We start from the raw sequence: 18,676 nt of genomic DNA, 5'->3' as shown, positions 1-18,676 counted from the left end.
CAGCAACCCCCAGCCCCTTGATAACCATAGTTCCCAAGTCTCAGAATTTTATTTCTTGTATTTAAAATTGGATATATAACTGTCTTAGTCCATACTGTTTTGCCATAACAAAATATCACAGACTGAGTAATTTATAAAGAAAAGAAATGTATTTCTCCTAGTTCTTCAGGCTGGGAAATCCAGTATCAGAGTGCCAGCATCTGCTGAGGGCTGTTGTGTGGCACCTTGTCATCCCATGGCGGGAGGCAGGAGGATGAGAAGGTGAGAGGAAGTGAGCAAGACCGCAAAACTCATTTGCAAAGGAAACCACTTTCTTGATAACTACCCCACTCCCAAGATGGCATTAATCCATTCAGAGCCCCCCTGACCCAAGTTAGGCACCACCTCCCTACACTGTTGCGCTGGGGATTAGCTTTCTAGTTCTTGAGCTTTGGGGGACACACTGAGACCAGCAGTACTTTTCATGGCCCTCAGGTTTACCTGCCATTCAACACCCACCACCCTTCCAGTACTAGGAGTTGAGAATCAGAAGGGAAAGCATTCGTTTTGACGGGGTCATTTCTCCCAGGGCTGATGAAGTATTCTTGGCCCACGACAGTGCGTCATCACTGTCTCTCCCCCAGCAGGGGGGATGAGTACTGCCAGTTCTTTATCTTGGGACCTCTTTCCCATGATGGACAGCATACAGCGCATCCTCTTTTGTGATAACACTCTTTTGTTCAGTAAGAATCCAGTTCTCTTTTCTTCACTATAATCCTATCCGGGCTGTTCCTAGTTGTCCTACCTGTCCAGATTTCTTCTTGATTGGATTTCAGGCGTGTCTGGAAATCTTCATTCATACGCTCACCTCAACATTTCTTCCTTGGCGGTGACCTGCACGTTGCTGCAGTACTGTGCCGTTGCCCTCTTCTTTTGCATGCCTGCTGTCTCCTGCTGGCCTTTCAGCCGTTGCTGTCTTCATAGCAGCATGGCTCTGCCGTGGCGTCCATCACGTTGCATGAAAAAGGTTACTGTTTTTTTGCCTGTCCTCCCTTCTAGATCTTTGCTACTTGAGGGCAGGGTCCTCTTTTTTTCTTCTTTGTGTCCCCAGCACGTAACACAGAGCCTGGCACATAGTATGTCTTCAGATACCACGGCTGCCTTTCTGCTTGTGTGGCTTCCCACTATCACAGGTCCATAAGATGCTGAGCTGATTGAATTGATTCAGTCACAGGAACCTACCACACTCACAGACAAACATACTGAAATTGTATATAAAATTTTCTGTGGGCCAGGTATGGCGGCTCACGCCTGTAATCCCAACACTTTAGGAGGCTGAGATGGGCAGATCATTTGAGGTCAGGAGTTTGAGGCCAGCCTGACCAACATGGTGAAACCCCATCTCTACTAAAAGTACAAAAAAATAACTGGGGGTGGTGGTGCATGACTGTAGTCCCAGCTTCTCGGGTGGCTGGGGCTGGAGAATCACTTGAACTCGAGAGGTGGAGGTTGCAATGAGCCGAGATAGTTAAAAAAGAAAAAAATTATGTCTATGCACATTTTTATCATTCTTACACAGGAGACCAGGACACAATCATGTAAGAGCAACCGGACCTAGGACATTGGAAGATGAAGTCCCATGTTAAACTTCTAGGACCTTATCTCTGGCATCACTCACCATCCGCCGCATCTTTTATCTCCTCTATTTCTGTTTATCCGTTAAAGATACTATAATGTTTTCTTTTCCTGGACAGGAGTAAAACTTACCTAAAATTTTCCTTGTCCGTTTTTCTCCACCTACAGTTAGTTGCAAAACCCTATTGACTGTGTGTCTGAAACTGTTCTTTCATCGTTTCTTTCCATTTCCGCTGTCATTTCTAGCATTGGCCCCGTCACCTCTTCCCAGACTAGACCAGGGTTCTTCTCGCCCTCCAGTCTCTCCCAAACAGTGTGATCTGCAGACCACATCCAACTTAACCTTCCAAGTTTGATTATTCTCTCTTTTCTTTGTTCAAAGTCTTTGGTGACTCCCCAATACCCACACAATTTCCAACTAATTCAGCAGTGATCTCCTAGTAGCAGAGAATGATGATTCCAAACCTCAGAGGCCTGGAGCTAGATTCCAAAGCAGCTCTGAACATAAATTCTCTAATGACACCTCTCATTTTATCTTTAAGAGTCATGCAAGTATTTAAGGTAAAAATATCCTCCCAAACAACAAGCAACAACAACACGAAGTCAAAGTCTCTAGGAACCTATGCCATTTTTACCCTGTGGCTTTTTATATTCCAGCCACACACCGTGGAACCCAGGGAACGCTCACATCCTAATTGGAAAATGGGGTCTAAGCGATGAAGTCCAGATGACTCTGTCTGGTATCTGAGGCTGTCTGTGGTCAGCTGCGAATCTGCTTTTCCAGATTTTGTCTCTGGCCATGCGTGTCCGGTATACTAGCCACCTAGTATAATTGTTCTAGTCACCTAGGAAATTGTGTTACGTATTAGGGAGACACCGAAGACTTTTGAACAAAGAAAAACACAATCAAACTTGGATTCATCGAACCTAGAACATACTGCATAGTTTCCAACTTTCACAGTGCTCAGGAATTTGTTAATATGGGCTTCTTGTTGTTGTTGTTGTTGTTGTTGTTTTGTTTTGTTTCTGAGACACTCTGGCTCTGTCGCCAGGCTGAAGTGCAGTGGGTGCGATCTCGGCTCACTGCAACCTCTGCCTCCCGGGTTCAAGCGATTCTTCTGCCTCAGCCTCCCCAGTAGTTGGGATTACAGGCACTCACCACCACGCCCGGCTAATTTTGGCATGTTAGTCGAGACAGGGTTTCACCATGTTGGCCAGGTGGGTCTCGAACTCCTGACCTCAGGTGATCCACCTGCCTCAGCCTCCCAACGTGCTGGGATTTCAGGCGTGAGCCACCACGCCTGGCCATATGGACGTTTTTTAATGGGAGAAGATTCATGGAGCTGCTTCTTAGCCTTTTTAAACTTCTGGAGCCAGTTTTAGTAATTTACACGTTTGTAGAAAACCCTGTTCTAGATTTACGCATATATTGGTATAATTAATATTTTCCAGTTAACCTAATATTTTAGAGTTGTAGTCGTATTTGAGGGAGGAGCTATTTTGGTTTCCTTTGGGTGTTACTCAGCATCGAGCCAGTGACACAGCTGTTTGATGGAAGGCTGAGAGGAATGACATGGTGGCAGCAAAGCAGCAACACGGACCTGGCCAGCCTTTGGGGACTCCTGGGATACATCTCTTGGCCAACTGAAAGTGTTATATAGCTGGTTTCAGGTCCCTCACCATTATACCCACTTGAGCTGATTTATACTTTACAGTGTAAATTGGCATGAGGCATGCCTTTGGGATTAAATTAATTTATACCAAGTTAGAAAGCATCAGCTGTCAAAGTCAGGGGAGCCTTCTGGAGGCCAGGGTGCTTTTTTTCTTTCTGTATTCTGAGCCCACACTCCAGGCATTCTCTCTTGGATAGCAGCTGGGACAGGCCTTCAAGAGGCCTGCTTTGCATCTCCTTTGTGTCCGCGCGGTTCCGGGTCCGATACGAAGCCAGATCTTTGACAGAGATGCTACGCAGTAGTTGGTGCCTGTGCAAATTAGGAAGATTTGTAACCCTCTTAAATAAAATACAACAAACATGTTTTTTTTCTTTCTTTAAACATTTTCGCCCTCCTTAAATACACTCAAAGGAATTACGGTGACCGAGTGGCAGTAGTGCAAATCTATGATCTCGATCCTTAATCAGAAGTTGATGAAAAGACTTTCTGTCCTTACTACCCTTTTAGCAAAAGATTAATGAAAATGTATACAGGGATTAGACACACATCAAACAAGAAAAGGTACCTGTAATGTTATTTAAGAAAAGGTGTATTAAGTGGGTTGTTAGGGTTACAATAAAGGCATTTAGCAATATCCTGCATATGTCACCTGGCTGTCTCCAGTCTGGAAATTATCTTCGTGTATGAGGCAGGCAGGACTTTACGAAGTGCAGAATGGTTAACTGCTTTTCGTAAGAGGTATGGTGAAGGCCCTGTTTCTTCTGCTTCTTCCCGCTGCTGTGCGAGGTTGGGGCTAGTCCCCTTGCTCACTTCTGAGTTCTTTTCCCAGCAGCCACTGCACGGCTCGAAGGATTTGTTGTTGAGGGTGGAGAAGGTGGAAGGATGTTGAACAGACTTTTCCCTAATGAGCTGTGATGCCAGCTGCAAAGGCGGCAAATCCTGTTACTCCCTTCAGCTACTCTCTGAAGCTGCAGAGGGGCAGTGGTAACGGGGCTCCCTGCCCTATGCTGATTAGCTGTCTTTTCTGCTGTTTTTCCCCCCTTCCTCTTCTGTCCCAGAGCATCTTGGCAAAGTTCAGATTTCTGTGCTCACAGCTCAATGCTCACAGTGAAAAGGAAATACAAAAGACGAGGAGAGAAAGTGAGAAGAAAAAAGAGAGAAAAGGTTGGGGTGGAGATTTTTAGTAGAGTCCCTTATTGCCGTAGTCTAAGACTTAAGCTCTGGGTTGAAACCTTTAAGTGGTAAAGCTTTGTAAGTAGTAACCTGGATTTCCAGATCGTTCTTGCAGATAGTTTTATTGGCACATGAACACCACAGGCCGTTTTATTAAAAGCATTTGAATTTCTGTTGTTCAGAAACCTCTGAATTTTGAGAAGGATACTCTGCTGTTTTTCCACAAACTGTCATTGCGAGGAAGATGAAATAATTGTAAGGTAAATGTTTCCATGTAGCATTTACTGTGTGCCATTGCTTCATTTAATCATTACAACCCTTGAAAACAGACACTTTGAATGTGATAAAAAGTTTTTTGTAGTAAACACACTGTAAAGTGGTCAGTTCAGTAATATTAAGTAGATTCACATTGTTGTCAAACAGATATCCAAGACTTTTTCATCTTCCAAATGCCAGCCACATATCTGAAACACCATGCCCATTAAAATATTGGGAAGACATTTTAACTGATTAGCCCACATTTTAACTGTTTGGTCATTTCTTTTATTCAGCAGGATTAAAAATAGCTTTCCTGTTTCTTTCCTTCTTGGCTGTTTTGATATAACATTCTCCCTCCGTATTTCATCACAGGATGGTGAGACCAGGGCTTGTGTTTACTGTGCCTTGGTTTATCCATTTGGTACTGACTGCGGGGGTTTATAGTTACTAAAGGGAAAGAGAAAAGGCTTTGCTCTCCAGGGGTTCATCACCTATTCTTGGTTCTCATCTTTACTGATTCTGCATTTTTAAGTTCTGCTGAGCTCCAGGGGTAAGTGCAGCGATGACTTCATGACCTCACAAGTTAGCTTGGACCTGCACATTTTTTGGTGGGTTTTCTGGGTGGCTTCTGACACATTAAACGTAATATCATAGAGTCATATTTAAAAAGCAATTTTACATTTTGGACCCTGTTTTTAATGACTTCATGAGTTAGTTACTATATTCCAGGGATGGTGAAATGGGGAATATGGCAGGTAAGGGAGAAGAGATGGAATATTTAATAAAGGATGCAGAGTTCCTCTCCCTACGTGTGTCCTTTTGTGAGAGACCATTTAAGCCTCCTCAGTTCTCCTTGGAAGAGCTAGTCCAGCATCCCTGATATTCTACCTTCTATTGTGTCCTGAAGAAAAGACATTCCTGACATTATTGCTACAATGTAGAAAACTTGTCTTGCCTCCTTGGAGGATAGTATTGTAGCTAGAACCTAGGCAGCGCTGGTGAAAATGGCCGTGATAAAGGCAGAAGCCGGAAGAGGATGTCTGTGTGCAGAAGGCGGAGATGGAGAGAAAGGTAATTAGATTTCCTGGAAACCACATAGCGAAAGCGATCCTCTGAGGAAATGCCACATGAACCATATGGCAAACTTTATGCAGTCCTCTCCTTGGGAACACCCTCCCAGTTCTTAGCTTATCTTCTCAAATGTGGCCTTTGTTATTTATTTATTTATTTACTTATTTCTGTAGAGATGGGGTCTCGCGGTGTTGCTCAGCTGGTCTTGAACTCCTGGCTCTAAGCGATCCTCCCATCTCGGCCTCCAGCGTTGCCTTTATTATTTAATTTGGTACTTCCATGCGTTAAAAAATCTTAGGAGAAACCAGTTAGTGCAGACTGTAGCACCTTCCATCACAATCCGATTGTGCTCTTAGTTTATGATGGCGGGGGAGGGAACAGAACAGGACCCATAGAAACGTGCGGGGGTGCACGGACGGCCGCCACAGTGACAGCGAGCACTGGTGGCAGCAGCGTCGGGGAGCTTGGCTGGGAAGACTTTGCAGGTAAAGTTTCTCCCCTGAAGAACTACAGTACAGTTTGGTGGAGGGACGGGATTTCCACCCAGGGACAATGATACATGTGAGGGCTTAGAGAAAAGACACAGTGGTTGGGGTGGTGGTTGTAATTGTAGAAACCATCAGGCCTTTCTAGCATGAAGAACACTGACCGGGGGGGGGGGAGCAGCTTGGTTGTGGGAAGAACGCTGGACTCGGTGACCTGGGTTTCCACTCGGCTCTGTCACTGATTTGCTGAGTGCCCTTGGAGAAGCCAATTAACCTTTCTGGAACTAGTTTCTTTATCTTGTTGTTGTTGTTTTTTCTCCCTTAAAAGAGACAGAGTCTTGCTGTGTTGGCCAGGCTGGTCTCAAGCTCCTGGGCTCAGTGATCCTCCTACCTCAGCCTCCCAAGTATCTGGGACTGTAGGCATGCGCCACCACACCCGGCTAGTTTCTACATCTTTAAATTGAGAGAATGGAAATATGTGATCTGTAGTTTCATTTCCAGCTCTAACTGATTCTGACTTCCTATCCAATGAGATGGCCTGGGACTTTTTGCTTTGAGGATTTCGCTTCTGTTGTAAGTCACTGGGAGGCTTGCCCGGTGCCCAGCTTAAAACATGAGCCGATCAAGTCTTCCGTCGCCTCAGCTGGCCTTTACGTCTGGCAGATCTTGAATTCCTGTTTCTCCTTTCTCTCGTTTAGTAAGTCCTTCAGAACCTTCCTCCTGCGCTGCTGCTTGGGCTAACATCTCCCCTCCCACCCTCCACCACTAGAATTCCTTGTATATACACAGCAGCTAGATTAGTCTCACTTTGCCTCTCCTCTATAGAAATAAACTGAGGTGGATCTCCATTGTCTCCCGAAGAAAGGCCAAACTCATTAGCTGGGTATTCAGGATCGCCTGTCAATCTCAGCTCACATTACTCCCCTCCACATAATCTACAGAATAGTTAAACTGAACCTAATATCCTCCTGCACCTGGTCATGCCCTGCCTCTCTGCCCATTGTCACTCGGTCACAATTCCCATCTCACGAAATCTCCCAGGCTTCCACAGCAGAAGTAACCCTTTTCTTCTCAGCTCCCATAGCGTGCTTTCTGTACCTGCTGGTACTGATTGGTTTGTGTTTTTTGTTTGTTTGAGACAGTGTCTCACTCTGTCGCCCAGGCTGGAGTACGCCGGCATGATCTCATTTCACTGCAGTCGCCGCCTCCTGGGTTCAAGCGATTCTTGTGTCTCAGCCTCAGTAGCTGGGATCACAGGTGCATGCCACCGCACCTGGCTAATTTTTATATTTGTAGTAGAGACAGGGTTTGACCATGTTGGCCAGGCTGGTCTTGATCTCTTGACCTCAAGTGAGCCACCATGCCTGGCCAGAGCCATATTATTTCTATATGAGAAGCAAACCACCCTGTTTTGTGTCTGCTACTATGTAATTGCATTAAGATCAGAACTTGGATCTTACATACATCTTGTACTTTTCAGAACCATTAATAAGATTGTCAAAAGTTTGGTTTTTCTGGGGATTACTGATCTAGTTATGAGCAAGTCAAACTATAGGGAGCGGACTCTTGGGAAATGATTTGCATGCAGAAGATTGCATCCTGGTTGAAAGAATGTGGGCAAACTTTTCTAATATGAGACCTGATGACCTAGAAAATACTCTGTCATCTAAGAAAATACCTGCTTATTTTGGGGTTGTTGAGAAGGGAAATAGGATCTCCTAAAGTTCCCCACCGCCACTTTTTGTCCAGTGGCCCCTTTCCAAACAATTCCTTGTTGGAATACCGTGTCCGAGGCAAGCTGAACCCCAAGGAAAGCAAAGACATTCACACAGACGTTACCTCATTCTGTTTAGATGATGTAAGATTAGCCTTGGTTCTCGCAATCACCTTTCATCAGCCATATAGGTGTGGCGTCCCAAAATAAAAATTGTCGTTATCGCTTACTAACACATGCCGTTCAAAATATAGTGGTTCTTTAAAGCTGTTGCAGATGGTTTATCTCTTGAGAAGATTAAGTGAATGACAAATACTTGATAAACAATTACATGAGCGCTCCTTTCCTCTCTTTTGCGATTAAAATAGAAAGCAGTATAGCACGTTTGTATTTATACTCGATTATAATCAGAGAGTTAAGCTCTTTAATTATGCAGCTAGAATTGATTTATCAAAAAGAGTTACGTGTGTTTCTTTTCATGTGCAGGTAAGAGGAATAGGGCTGGGGAGGGAGCAGTGGGAGAAATAAAACCCCAGGAAAATGAAAACGTGGAATCTGGTTGCTCTTCTCGCAGTAGCCAGAAGGAAGGGCAGAGCTGATCTCTGGCAAGTCCTTCCGCTACTGGGACCCTTCAGTTTTGGGGGCTTGTGCTGGCGGTAGGAGGGGCGGTGTGTTTTAAGAAATCTCTGTCTGTTTGATTTCTCAACTTCCCCTCTCTCCCTCCCTCAGGAGTTAGAAGCCGCTCTTCACAGAGATGACGTGGAGTTTATCAGTGACCTGATTGCCTGCCTGCTTCAGGGCTGCTATCAACGAAGAGATATCACGTGAGTAATTCTGATCTTTCTAAGCATTTTTTTTTTTTTTTTTTTTTTTTTTTGAGACGGAGTCTTGCTCAGTCGCCCAGGCTGGAGTGCAGTGGCCGGATCTCAGCTCACTGCAAGCTCCGCCTCCCGGGTTCACGCCATTCTCCTGCCTCAGCCTCCCGAGTAGCTGGGACTACAGGCGCCCGCCACCTCGCCCAGCTAATTTTTTGTATTTTTTAGTAGAGACGGGCTTTCACCGTGTTAGCCAGGATGGTCTCGATCTCCTGACCTCGTGATCCGCCCGTCTCGGCCTCCCAAAGTGCTGGGATTACAGGCGTGAGCCACTGCACCTGGCTCTTTCTAAGCATTTCTTGCGCAGAGAACTAATTAACCAGCCGTAGTGATGTTTCCTGTGTCCTGTGACAAACCGGAACCGATCCTTAGCCATCACGGGACAGTGTAGATGGAGGAGGTACATGTGAGTTCCCAGGCTGTATTTGGCTCATTCCGCAGTTGAGCTTTTTTATTCCATCATAATCTTTGAGTTTATTTCATTCTCACAAATCCGTATGGCTTACTCTTGGATACCCCAGCTAACATATTTTAGTGTAGAATTTCTTTTTTTTGTTTTGTTTTGAAGTCTTCCAACAGTTTATTAGAAAGAATGTAGACATTTTTAAAAATCCCCACTATCATGAACATAAATTGAGGTTTTCAATAAACAATTATTTCAATAAACTGAATCAAAAAAAGAAATAAAAAAATCCAATAGTGTATGAAACATTTTTCACTCTTTGGCCATACTCAACAGTGCAAATACAAATCTGGTCTAAATGTGCAGACTCTCAACCAGCAATGTACAGCTTTCTTCGTCCTCCATGCTGAGATGTAAGAGCTTGAGGGTCAAACAATACCAAATGTATAGGCTTCAAAAACCATCTAAGTTAGGGCATTCTCTGGTTATAGCTAAGATACACCTGGAACACTGACAAATAAACACTTAAACATAGAATAACGTGAAGTAAATTTTTTGAAAAATAAATGTTAGTGGAACAATCCTGAAGGATAACACGAATAGCAGGTTACCAGTAAGGTGTCAGCCAATTTGTTCCAGCCACTTTTGAATCCATGTTCTATGATCTAAAATTTAGTTCTCGTTCCCTAAGCTGGGAGCTTCCTATCATGTCAGTATCTGTGTTATGAAGAAAAGGAGACTTAGGTGAGATGTTTTTATTTATCACAACAGCTACATCAATTGCCTAGGACCTCAACAGCTTCATGAAAGTGGGAAATGTTCATGCATAAGGTTATTGCCTTAGCTGACTTAAAATTGCCCCATACGGCCGGGCATGGTGGCTCAAGCCTGTAATCCCAGCACTTTGGGAGGCCGAGACGGGCGGATCACGAGGTCAGGAGATCGAGACCATCCTGGCTAACACGGTGAAACCCCGTCTCTACTAAAAATACAAGAAAATTAGCCGGGTGAGGTGGCGGGCGCCTGTAGTCCCAGTTACTCGGGAGGCTGAGGCAGGAGAATGGCGTGAACTGGGGGGGCGGAGCTTGCAGTGAGCCGAGATCGCGCCACTGCACTCCAGCCTGGGGCACAGAGCAAGAATCCATCTCAAAAAAAAAAAAAAAAAAAAATGCCCCATACAATGGTACATATCAACCCTTAGTGAAGCCTTTTAAAAAACAAACAGGTTGAAAAATGAGTTAAAGTAGGCAAATACAGCATCTGCCTTTAGAGCTGTCAACTCAGGAATTCTCTCAATTATGAAATCTTGCAGAGAAGTTATTTTTCTTTCTCAAAATCCAGGTGATGACAATATTCCTTACTCCAGATCTGGCATTTTTGCATCATCACTGTCTTGTGAATCATCATCTGCTCCATCTACTTCTGGTAAATCTACATTCGCATCACCACCCATGTTGTTCATCATCTCAGAGAAACGATCAAAATTAGACCTGTCTTCATCTGAACCATCTTCCCAGTCTTTCCAGTTATTGAAGTCGACTAGTGTAGAATTCCTTCTTCTTATATTTGCCTTTTTCTGATTTTGTTTGCAGTATTGGTAAAGTATTGCCTAGGAAATCAAAACTAGTTTTTATTACGTTTCTGTCATTTGAGTAGCTTCTGTTGGTTACATAGCCAGCAGCAGTGATGTAATTAACTTGCAGCCGAAGCACCCTTACCCCTTAACTGCAAGGTGTAAACAGCTCTCCAGTGCCTTTGAGATGTGTCGAGACCTTGAGCAAAATATGATGTATGGAGACAAATAAAGGAGAGTCCTGATAGGACGTCTTGTTTTGATCTTTACTTAATACACATTTCTTTGCTACGTGTCTATATAGGACAGAACTACAGGGCAAGCTCACAAAAAGGTGAGATGCCATGGGTTTCCCAGGCTCTTGCCCTCTGGTGCCATGTAGGGGGTTTGAGTTGTTATGGTTTATGGTATGAAATTTTTTGGTTTTTTTTTTGTTTTTTTTTTTTGGGGAGATATTGTCTCGCACTGTCACCCAGGCTGGAGTGCAGTGATGCGATCTCGGCTCACTGCAATCTCCGCCTCCCAGGTTCACGCCATTCTCCTGCCTCAGCCTCCTGAGTAGCTGGCACTACAGGTGCCCGCAACCATGCCCAGCTGATTTTTTGTATTTTTAGTAGAGACGGGGTTTCACCATGTTAGCCAGGATGGTCTTGATCTCCTGACCTTGTGATCCACCCGCCTCGGCCTCCCAAAGTGCTGGGATTACAGGCGTGAGTCACTGTGCCCGGCCAGTATCCAATATTTCTGTTCTAATGAATTCAGTCTGTTAGGGCTGGGAAATGATGCTTGTTGTTAATGAGCAATAAAGTTGTATACAAGGGAAGAAAGAGATGTCAGTGCTGTTTTTCTCAGGGTGGAAGTCTGCGTTCCTAGGGGCAGACTCACTGCTTCTGCACTCAGTATAACGACTTTTCCCCCTAGGATACCCAGGTTGTATTTATAAATACAAATACACATAAAGTATACCTTAGAATATTGTCTTCCATTCTCTACTTACGATGCAGACTTGGGAGTTTGTTTGTTTGTTTGTTTGTTTGTTTGTTTTGAGACGGTGTCTCACTTTGTTTGTATTTTGTATTTTGAGTTTGTATTTTTTTAAGCACTGTTAGATTCATACCTTGTGTTTAATTCCACATTTTCATAACCTGGAATGTTTTTTCATTATAGCAATCAGTTTTCTTGGAACCACATTTTCTCTAAATGTCATTGTCAAATAATCCAGTCTGATAGCTGACAGTTATGTCTAGCTTTTAGCAGTTATAAACACATTATAATGCATAGCTTTGTACAAAATTCACCAGGTTCCTGGAAGTGCTTCAGTCAGTCAAAAGATATGCCCATTTAAGATCTTCGTTTTAAGCAAGGCTTAAAGGTCTTTGCCAGGCTCCCCGTCGCAGAGGTGGTTGTGTTTAGCCTTAGATGATCAGTGCATGAGAGTGTCTACTTGCGTGATCCTTGTGAGCCCTCTGTAAACAGACTAGTAGGTACTGGCAGCACAAACACTCACCAGGTCTCTTAGAGCTCACCGTTCTGACAGGGAGGTCCACTAATGATTACAGTACTGATTATATAGTTGCCAGTTATGTAATTACAATAGTAAGTGCTTAGAAATAAGAATACAACATATTAACAGAGCGTGTAACCTGGGGTAAGAAAGTGACTTGTGAACTGAGCCTTCATATATGGGCTGTTTTCTCTCATAGGATATTCCTCGATGGCAGAGTTCATCCCTCTAATTTATCCTTCTGTTTAAAATTGGTCTTAACTAATTCTGCTTGTTTGTCCTTCCAGATGGTAATTACAAAGTTATGTCATGTTCTTTAAGAAATTCCCTTATCTAATCATTCTAACTAGAATCAAATAAACTTCTGAAGAAATTTGGGCAAAATTGACATCTCTGCAATATGGTCTTTTTTTTTTTTTGGAAAGGATCTTGCTCTTTCACCCAGGCTGGAGTACAGTGGCAGGATCCTGTCTCACTGTAGCCTCGACCTCCTGGGCTCTAGCAGTCCTCCCACTTCAGCCTCCTGAGTAGCTCAGTACAGGACCGCGCCACCATTCCCAGCTGATTTTTAACAATTTTTTATAGAGACAAAGTCTGTGTTCCCCTGGCTGGTCTTGAACTCCTGGTCTCAAGTGATCCTGCTGCCTTGGCCTCTCAAAGTGCTGAAATTACAGGTGTGAGCCACTGTGCCTTGCCCCTACCAGTATTTATTAAATAATAGAATACCGTATCCCTATATCTGTCTTTAATTTGCTCAGTTTATTGACCTTGGTTTTTTTCTTAATATTCTTTTGATTTTCTAGGATTGTTATCTGTCTCTCTTTTCAGTGTTAATGTTCGTGTCTACTTCAGGCTGTATTAGTTATCCACCATTAAGTAACAAATTACCCTAAAACTTAGCAGCTTAAAACTACAAAAATTTGTAATCTTACAATTTCTATGGGTCAGGAACCTAGGCAAACCACAACTGGGTGTGTTTAGCTCAAGACGGTTCACAGGGCTATGATCAAGGTATCAGGTGACAGCAGTCATCTTGAAACTTATTACTCATGTATAATATGCACACACACACACACACACACACACACACACACACACACACACACACACACACACAGAAACACAGAAAAGTGCTCATTTCCTAGTTCTACAGCTCAGTGAATTTTCACAAACTGAACACACCTGTGTAACGGAGAACCCGGACAGGAAAGAACACTACAGTCTATTTGACTTTTTTCCCTGAAGGGAATTGCCTAAAGTGATAGTTACGCTGTCCAGCCAGTGAGCTCCCATACGTAGCTACTGTGAACGGACACTCATTCTCGCCTGCAGTTCTACTTTGATCTCATTCTAAAGAAAGAGAAATTTGGATCAGTAAATGTTTACCTGTTATGCCGCCAAGACTAAGCTGTTATATGCCGCTAAAAAAGTTACTTAATTTCAGCTGGGCGTGGTGGTTCATGCCTATAGTCCCAGCACTTTGGGAGGCCGAGACTGACAATTCACTTGAGGTCAGGAGTTCGAGAGCAGTCTGGCCAACGTGGTAAAACCCCGTCTCTACTAAAAATACAAAAATTAGCCAGGTGTGGTGGTGCACACCTGTAGTCCCAGCTACTCAGGAGGCTGAGGCGGGAGGATTGCTTCAACCCGGGAGGTGGAGGTTGCAGTGAGCTGAGATTGCTCCATTGCACTCCAGCCTGGGCGACAGAGAGAGAGGCCATCTCAAAAAAAAAAAAAAAAAAAAAAGGAACTTAATGTCTTTGTGCATAATTTGCCTCATCTATAAAATGGAATTAATGACAGTATTCAATTAGGTTATTATGAGGATTAAATGAAATGATTAATGAGAGTAATCATCATGTATAGAAACACTATGCCTAGTTCCTCCAAAGGCTCAGCAGAAAACATTTTGACTCAGGCAACTTCCCGTATCCTTTTCCATTGTGGTTTGCATGTTTTAGAACAGGGGCCAGCAAATGTTTTCTGTAAAGGGCCAGATAGTCAATACTGGCGTGCATCACGTAATGTCATTTTGTTCAGTGGCAGACCTCATATACGACAGTGGTCACACGAGGTTGTGATAGAGATGAATATTTTTGTCCCCTAGAGACGTGGTTGCCCTTGTAACATGGTTGCACATGCATTACTCACATGGTTGTGATGCTGGTGTAAACAAACCTAGTGTATTACCAGTCACATAAAGATGTAGCACATACAGTCATGTACACTACGTCATACTTGACAGTAAACAACTCTTACTGGTTTCTGTATTTACTATGCCGTACTTTTAATCATTATTTTAGATTGTATTCCTTCTAGTTTCGTTTAGTTTTTTTAAGACAGGATCTCACTCTGGCACCCAGGCTGGAATGTAGTGGTGTAGCCTTGACTCCCTGTAACCTCCACCTCCTGGGTTCAAATGATCCTCCCACTTCAGCCTCACAAGTAGCTGGGATTCCAGGCGTGTACCACCAGGCCCATCTAATTTCTTTATTTTGGGGTAGAGATAAGGTTTCACCATGTTGGCCAGGATGGTTTTGAACTCCTGACCACAAGTGATCTGCCTGCCTCAGCCTCCCAAAGTGCTGAGATTACACGTGTGAGCCACCAAGCCTGGCCTAGCTGTTTTGTCTATAATACACAACAGCCTCGGGCAGGTCCTTCAGAAGAGATTCCAGAAGAAGACATTGTTACAGGAGATGACAGCACCATGCATGTTACTGCCCTGAAGACGTTCCAGTGGGACAAGATGTGGAGGTGGAAGACAGTAACATTGATGATCCTGACCCTGTGTAGGCCTAGGCTGATGTGTGTGTTTTTGTCTTCATTTTGAACAAAAAAGATCAAATGTAAAAACTAAAAATTTCAATGATAGAAAACAGCTTATAGAATAAGGATATAAAGAAGGCTGCCACACAGTGGCTCATGCCTGTAATCCCAGCACTCTGGGAGGATAAGGTGAGAGGACATTTTGAGGCCAGGAGGTCGAGACCAGCCTGGGCAACATAGCAAGACTCCGTCTCTACTAAAAAATAAAAATAAACGAATTAGCTGGGCAACATAACAAGACCCCATCTCTACTAAAAAATAAAAATAAAATAATTAGCTGGACATAAGCTACTAGGGAGGCTGAGGTGGGAAGATCGGGAGTTGGAGGCTGCAGTGAGCTATGGTCCTTACTGCACTCTAGCTGGGGCTACAGAGCAGAAAAAAAAAGAAAAAATATTTTTATATGGCTCTAAAAAATGTTTTAGGCTGTTATTACAAAAGAATCAAAAAGTTAAAAGTTGGTCGAGTGTGGTGGCTCACGCCTGTAATCCCAGCACTTTGGCAGGCCGGGGCGGGCGGATCACGAGGTCAGGAGATCGAGACCATCCTGGCTAACATGGTGAAACCCCGTCTCTACTAAAAAATACAAAAAACTAGCCAGGCGAGGTGGTGGGCGCCTGTAGTCCCAGCTACTCGGGAGGCTGAGGCAGGAGAATGGCATGAACCCGGGAGGCAGAGCTTGCAGTGAGCTGAGATCCGGCCACTGCACTCCAGCCTGGGCGACAGAGCAAGACCCCGTCTCAAAAAAAAAAAAAAGTTAAAAGTTTGAAATTTTTAAATGTCATAGTAAGCTAAAGATATTATTGAAGAAAAGGATTTTTTAAAACAAACATAGTATAGCCTAAGTTTATAGCATTTAGAAAGTTTACAGTGAAGTACAGTCATGTGCCTAGTCTTCACATTTATTTACTACTCAGTTACTGATTGACCCAGAGCAGGTTTAGTTCCGCAGGCTGCACTCATGACATGCGCTTTATACAGATGTACCATTTTTAAAATCTTTTGTACCATGTCCTTGCTGTACCTCTTCTGTGTTTAGATGTGTCTGGATCCACAAATCCTTAACATTCTGTTACTGTGGCTTACCGTATTCAGTACAGTCAGCTGCAGTATCGGGGTGTAACCTAGGAGCAGTGGGCTGTGCCGTATAGTCTAGGTGTGGTAGGCTGTACCATCTAGGTGTATGTCAGTACACTATGATGTTTCCACAGCAACAAAATCACCTAACCATGCATTTCTCAGAACATATCCCTTCTGTTAAGCAGTGCGTGACTATTGTAGGCCCTCACTCCCAGCAGTCTCACTCTGTTCCCCAGGCTGGAGTGCACTGGGCCAGTTGTAACTCACTGCAGCCTCGAATGTCTAGATTCAAGCAGTCCTCCTCCCTCAGCCTCCTGAGTAACTAGTATTCCAGGCGCACACCCGCCTTGTATTTTAGGCTCTGTGTTGCAGCTACCCTGCTCTGTCACTATGAAAGCAGCCATAGGCGATACAGAAAAACCAATAGTGACTGTGTTTTATTAGAACTTTCTAACCACTGAGGTTTGACTTTCATAATTTTCACCTGCCAGGAAAGACTGTTTTTCTGTTTGTTTGTTTTTTCCCTAACCATTAAAAAATATAAAAAGCATAATTATAGGCTCTTTTTTGTTTGTTTTGTTTTTAAAGGGGGTCTGGCGCAATGTCTCACGCCTGTAATCCCAGCACTTTGGGAGGCTGAGGTGGGCAGATCACTTGAGGTCAGGAGTTCGAGACCACGTCTCTACTAAAACTTCAAAAATTAGCCGGGTGTATTGGCACGCACCTGTAGTCTCAGCTACTCGGTAGACTGAGGCATGAGAATTGCTTGAACTGGGAAGGCGGAGGTTGCAGTGAGCCGAGATCACACCATGACACTCCAGCCTCTGCGACAAAATGAAAGTGTGTCTCAAAAAAAGACATCAGGCCAGATTTGGCCCTCGGGCTATAATTTTCCAACTCCTGTATTTAGGAATCTAGTTACTATTCCAGTTCCACTGACTCAATCTAATCTTTAAAACTGAAATACGGAGGCCACATTTCCTTTCAACTGTACTGTCCAACCTGAGGTTTTTGTACTTAGAGGATAGCATAACACTGTCTACTCATGGAAATGATACTAGCCAGCATGTTCTGTGTCCTGGACGCTGCCAACTGCTTCTCAAGAACACTCACTTAATCCTTCCGACAGCCCTCTCATAGAAAGTTCTCTCCCATCCTTCCGTCAAGGATGAGGAATTTGAGGCACAGAGAGGTTAAATAAATTGCCCAAGGTTACACAGCCAGTAATTGAGACGGTACAGATCTGTCTCCTAGACCTCCAACTCCTAACTGCAGCCCCATGCTATAAATGAGAAATACAGAAGAAAAGTGGTAAGTAAAGTGGTTTTCCTTGAACACAGGATTTTTTTTTTTTTTTTTTTTTTTTGAGATGGAGTCTGGCTCTGTCGCCCAGGCTGGAGTGCAGTGGCCGGATCTCAGCTCGCTGCAAGCTCTGCCTCCTGGGTTTATGCCATTCTCCTGCCTCAGCCTCCCGAGTAGCTGAGACTACAAGCACCCGCCACCTCGCCTGGCTAGTTTTTTGTGTTTTTTAGTAGAGACGGGGTTTCACCGTGTTAGCCAGGATGGTCTCGATCTCCTGACCTCGTGATTCGCCCGTCTCGGCCTCCCAGAGTGCTGGGATTACAGACTTGAGCCACCGTGCCTGGCCGAACACAGGATTTTTCACTCTTTGGGCACACTAAGGAAGCCTGTGAACCCCATCTAAAAACAATGTTTTGAAATCATAAAATTTAGATTACACCCAAACCCAATTATACTGAAAAATAGTAAAGTATTGGCTGGGTGTGGTGGCTCACGCCTGTAATCTCAACACTTTTGGGAGGCTGAGGCAGGCCACTCACTTGAGCTCAGGAGTTCGAGACCAGCCTGGGCAACATGGTGAAAACCCGGCTCTACAAAAAGTATTATACAAAAATTAGTGGGGTACAGTGGCACACACCTATAGTCCCAGGTACTCGGGAGGCTGAGGCAGGAGAATCAATTGAACCCAGGAGGCGGAAGTTGCAGTGGAGATCGTGCCACTGCACTCCATCCTGGGTAGCAGAGTGAGACCCTGTCTCCAAAAAAAAAAAAGTATTGAAGAATGAAATTTTTTGATATAGTTAGTGTTTTATTCATCTAACAGCAGAGCTAATTTCCCAAAATGACTGTCTTCAGGTATCAGTGAGCATAAGTGCTATTTGGAAATACCTGCAGTATCTATATGATTTCAGTAGAAATCAGATATTTCTGTGGACCTCTGCTTTAAAACGTGGGTTTTGTTTGTTTTGTTTTTGTTTTGAAGATGAGATCTCACTCTTTCGCGCAGTCTTGAGTGCTGTGGCGCAGTCATAGCTGACTGCAGCCTCCAAATCCTGGGCTCAAGCCATCCTCTCACATCAGCCTCCTGAGTAGCTGGGATGACAGGCAGGCACCACCGTGCCC

The 18,676-nt window shown here is 44.0% G+C and overlaps 1 protein-coding gene across 4 annotated transcripts in view; it reads left to right on the top strand.

The window, feature by feature from the left end:
* Positions 1–18,676, top strand: part of LOC101007004 (cat eye syndrome critical region protein 2) — a 203,050-nt gene that overhangs the window by 108,883 nt on the left and 75,491 nt on the right. For all 4 annotated transcript variants that reach the window (XM_009216727.4, XM_009216729.4, XM_009216728.4 and 1 more), the window contains exon 2: positions 8,718–8,812. In XM_009216727.4, the coding sequence (XP_009214991.2) occupies positions 8,718–8,812 (95 nt within the window). The remainder of the gene's footprint in view (positions 1–8,717; positions 8,813–18,676) is intronic.

The sequence above is a fragment of the Papio anubis genome, chromosome 16 (assembly GCF_008728515.1).
Source record: "Papio anubis isolate 15944 chromosome 16, Panubis1.0, whole genome shotgun sequence".
In the NCBI taxonomy this organism is placed as follows: domain Eukaryota; kingdom Metazoa; phylum Chordata; class Mammalia; order Primates; family Cercopithecidae; genus Papio; species Papio anubis.
The sequence above is the reverse complement of the archived record's forward strand: the minus strand, read 5'-3'. Positions and strand labels throughout refer to the sequence as shown.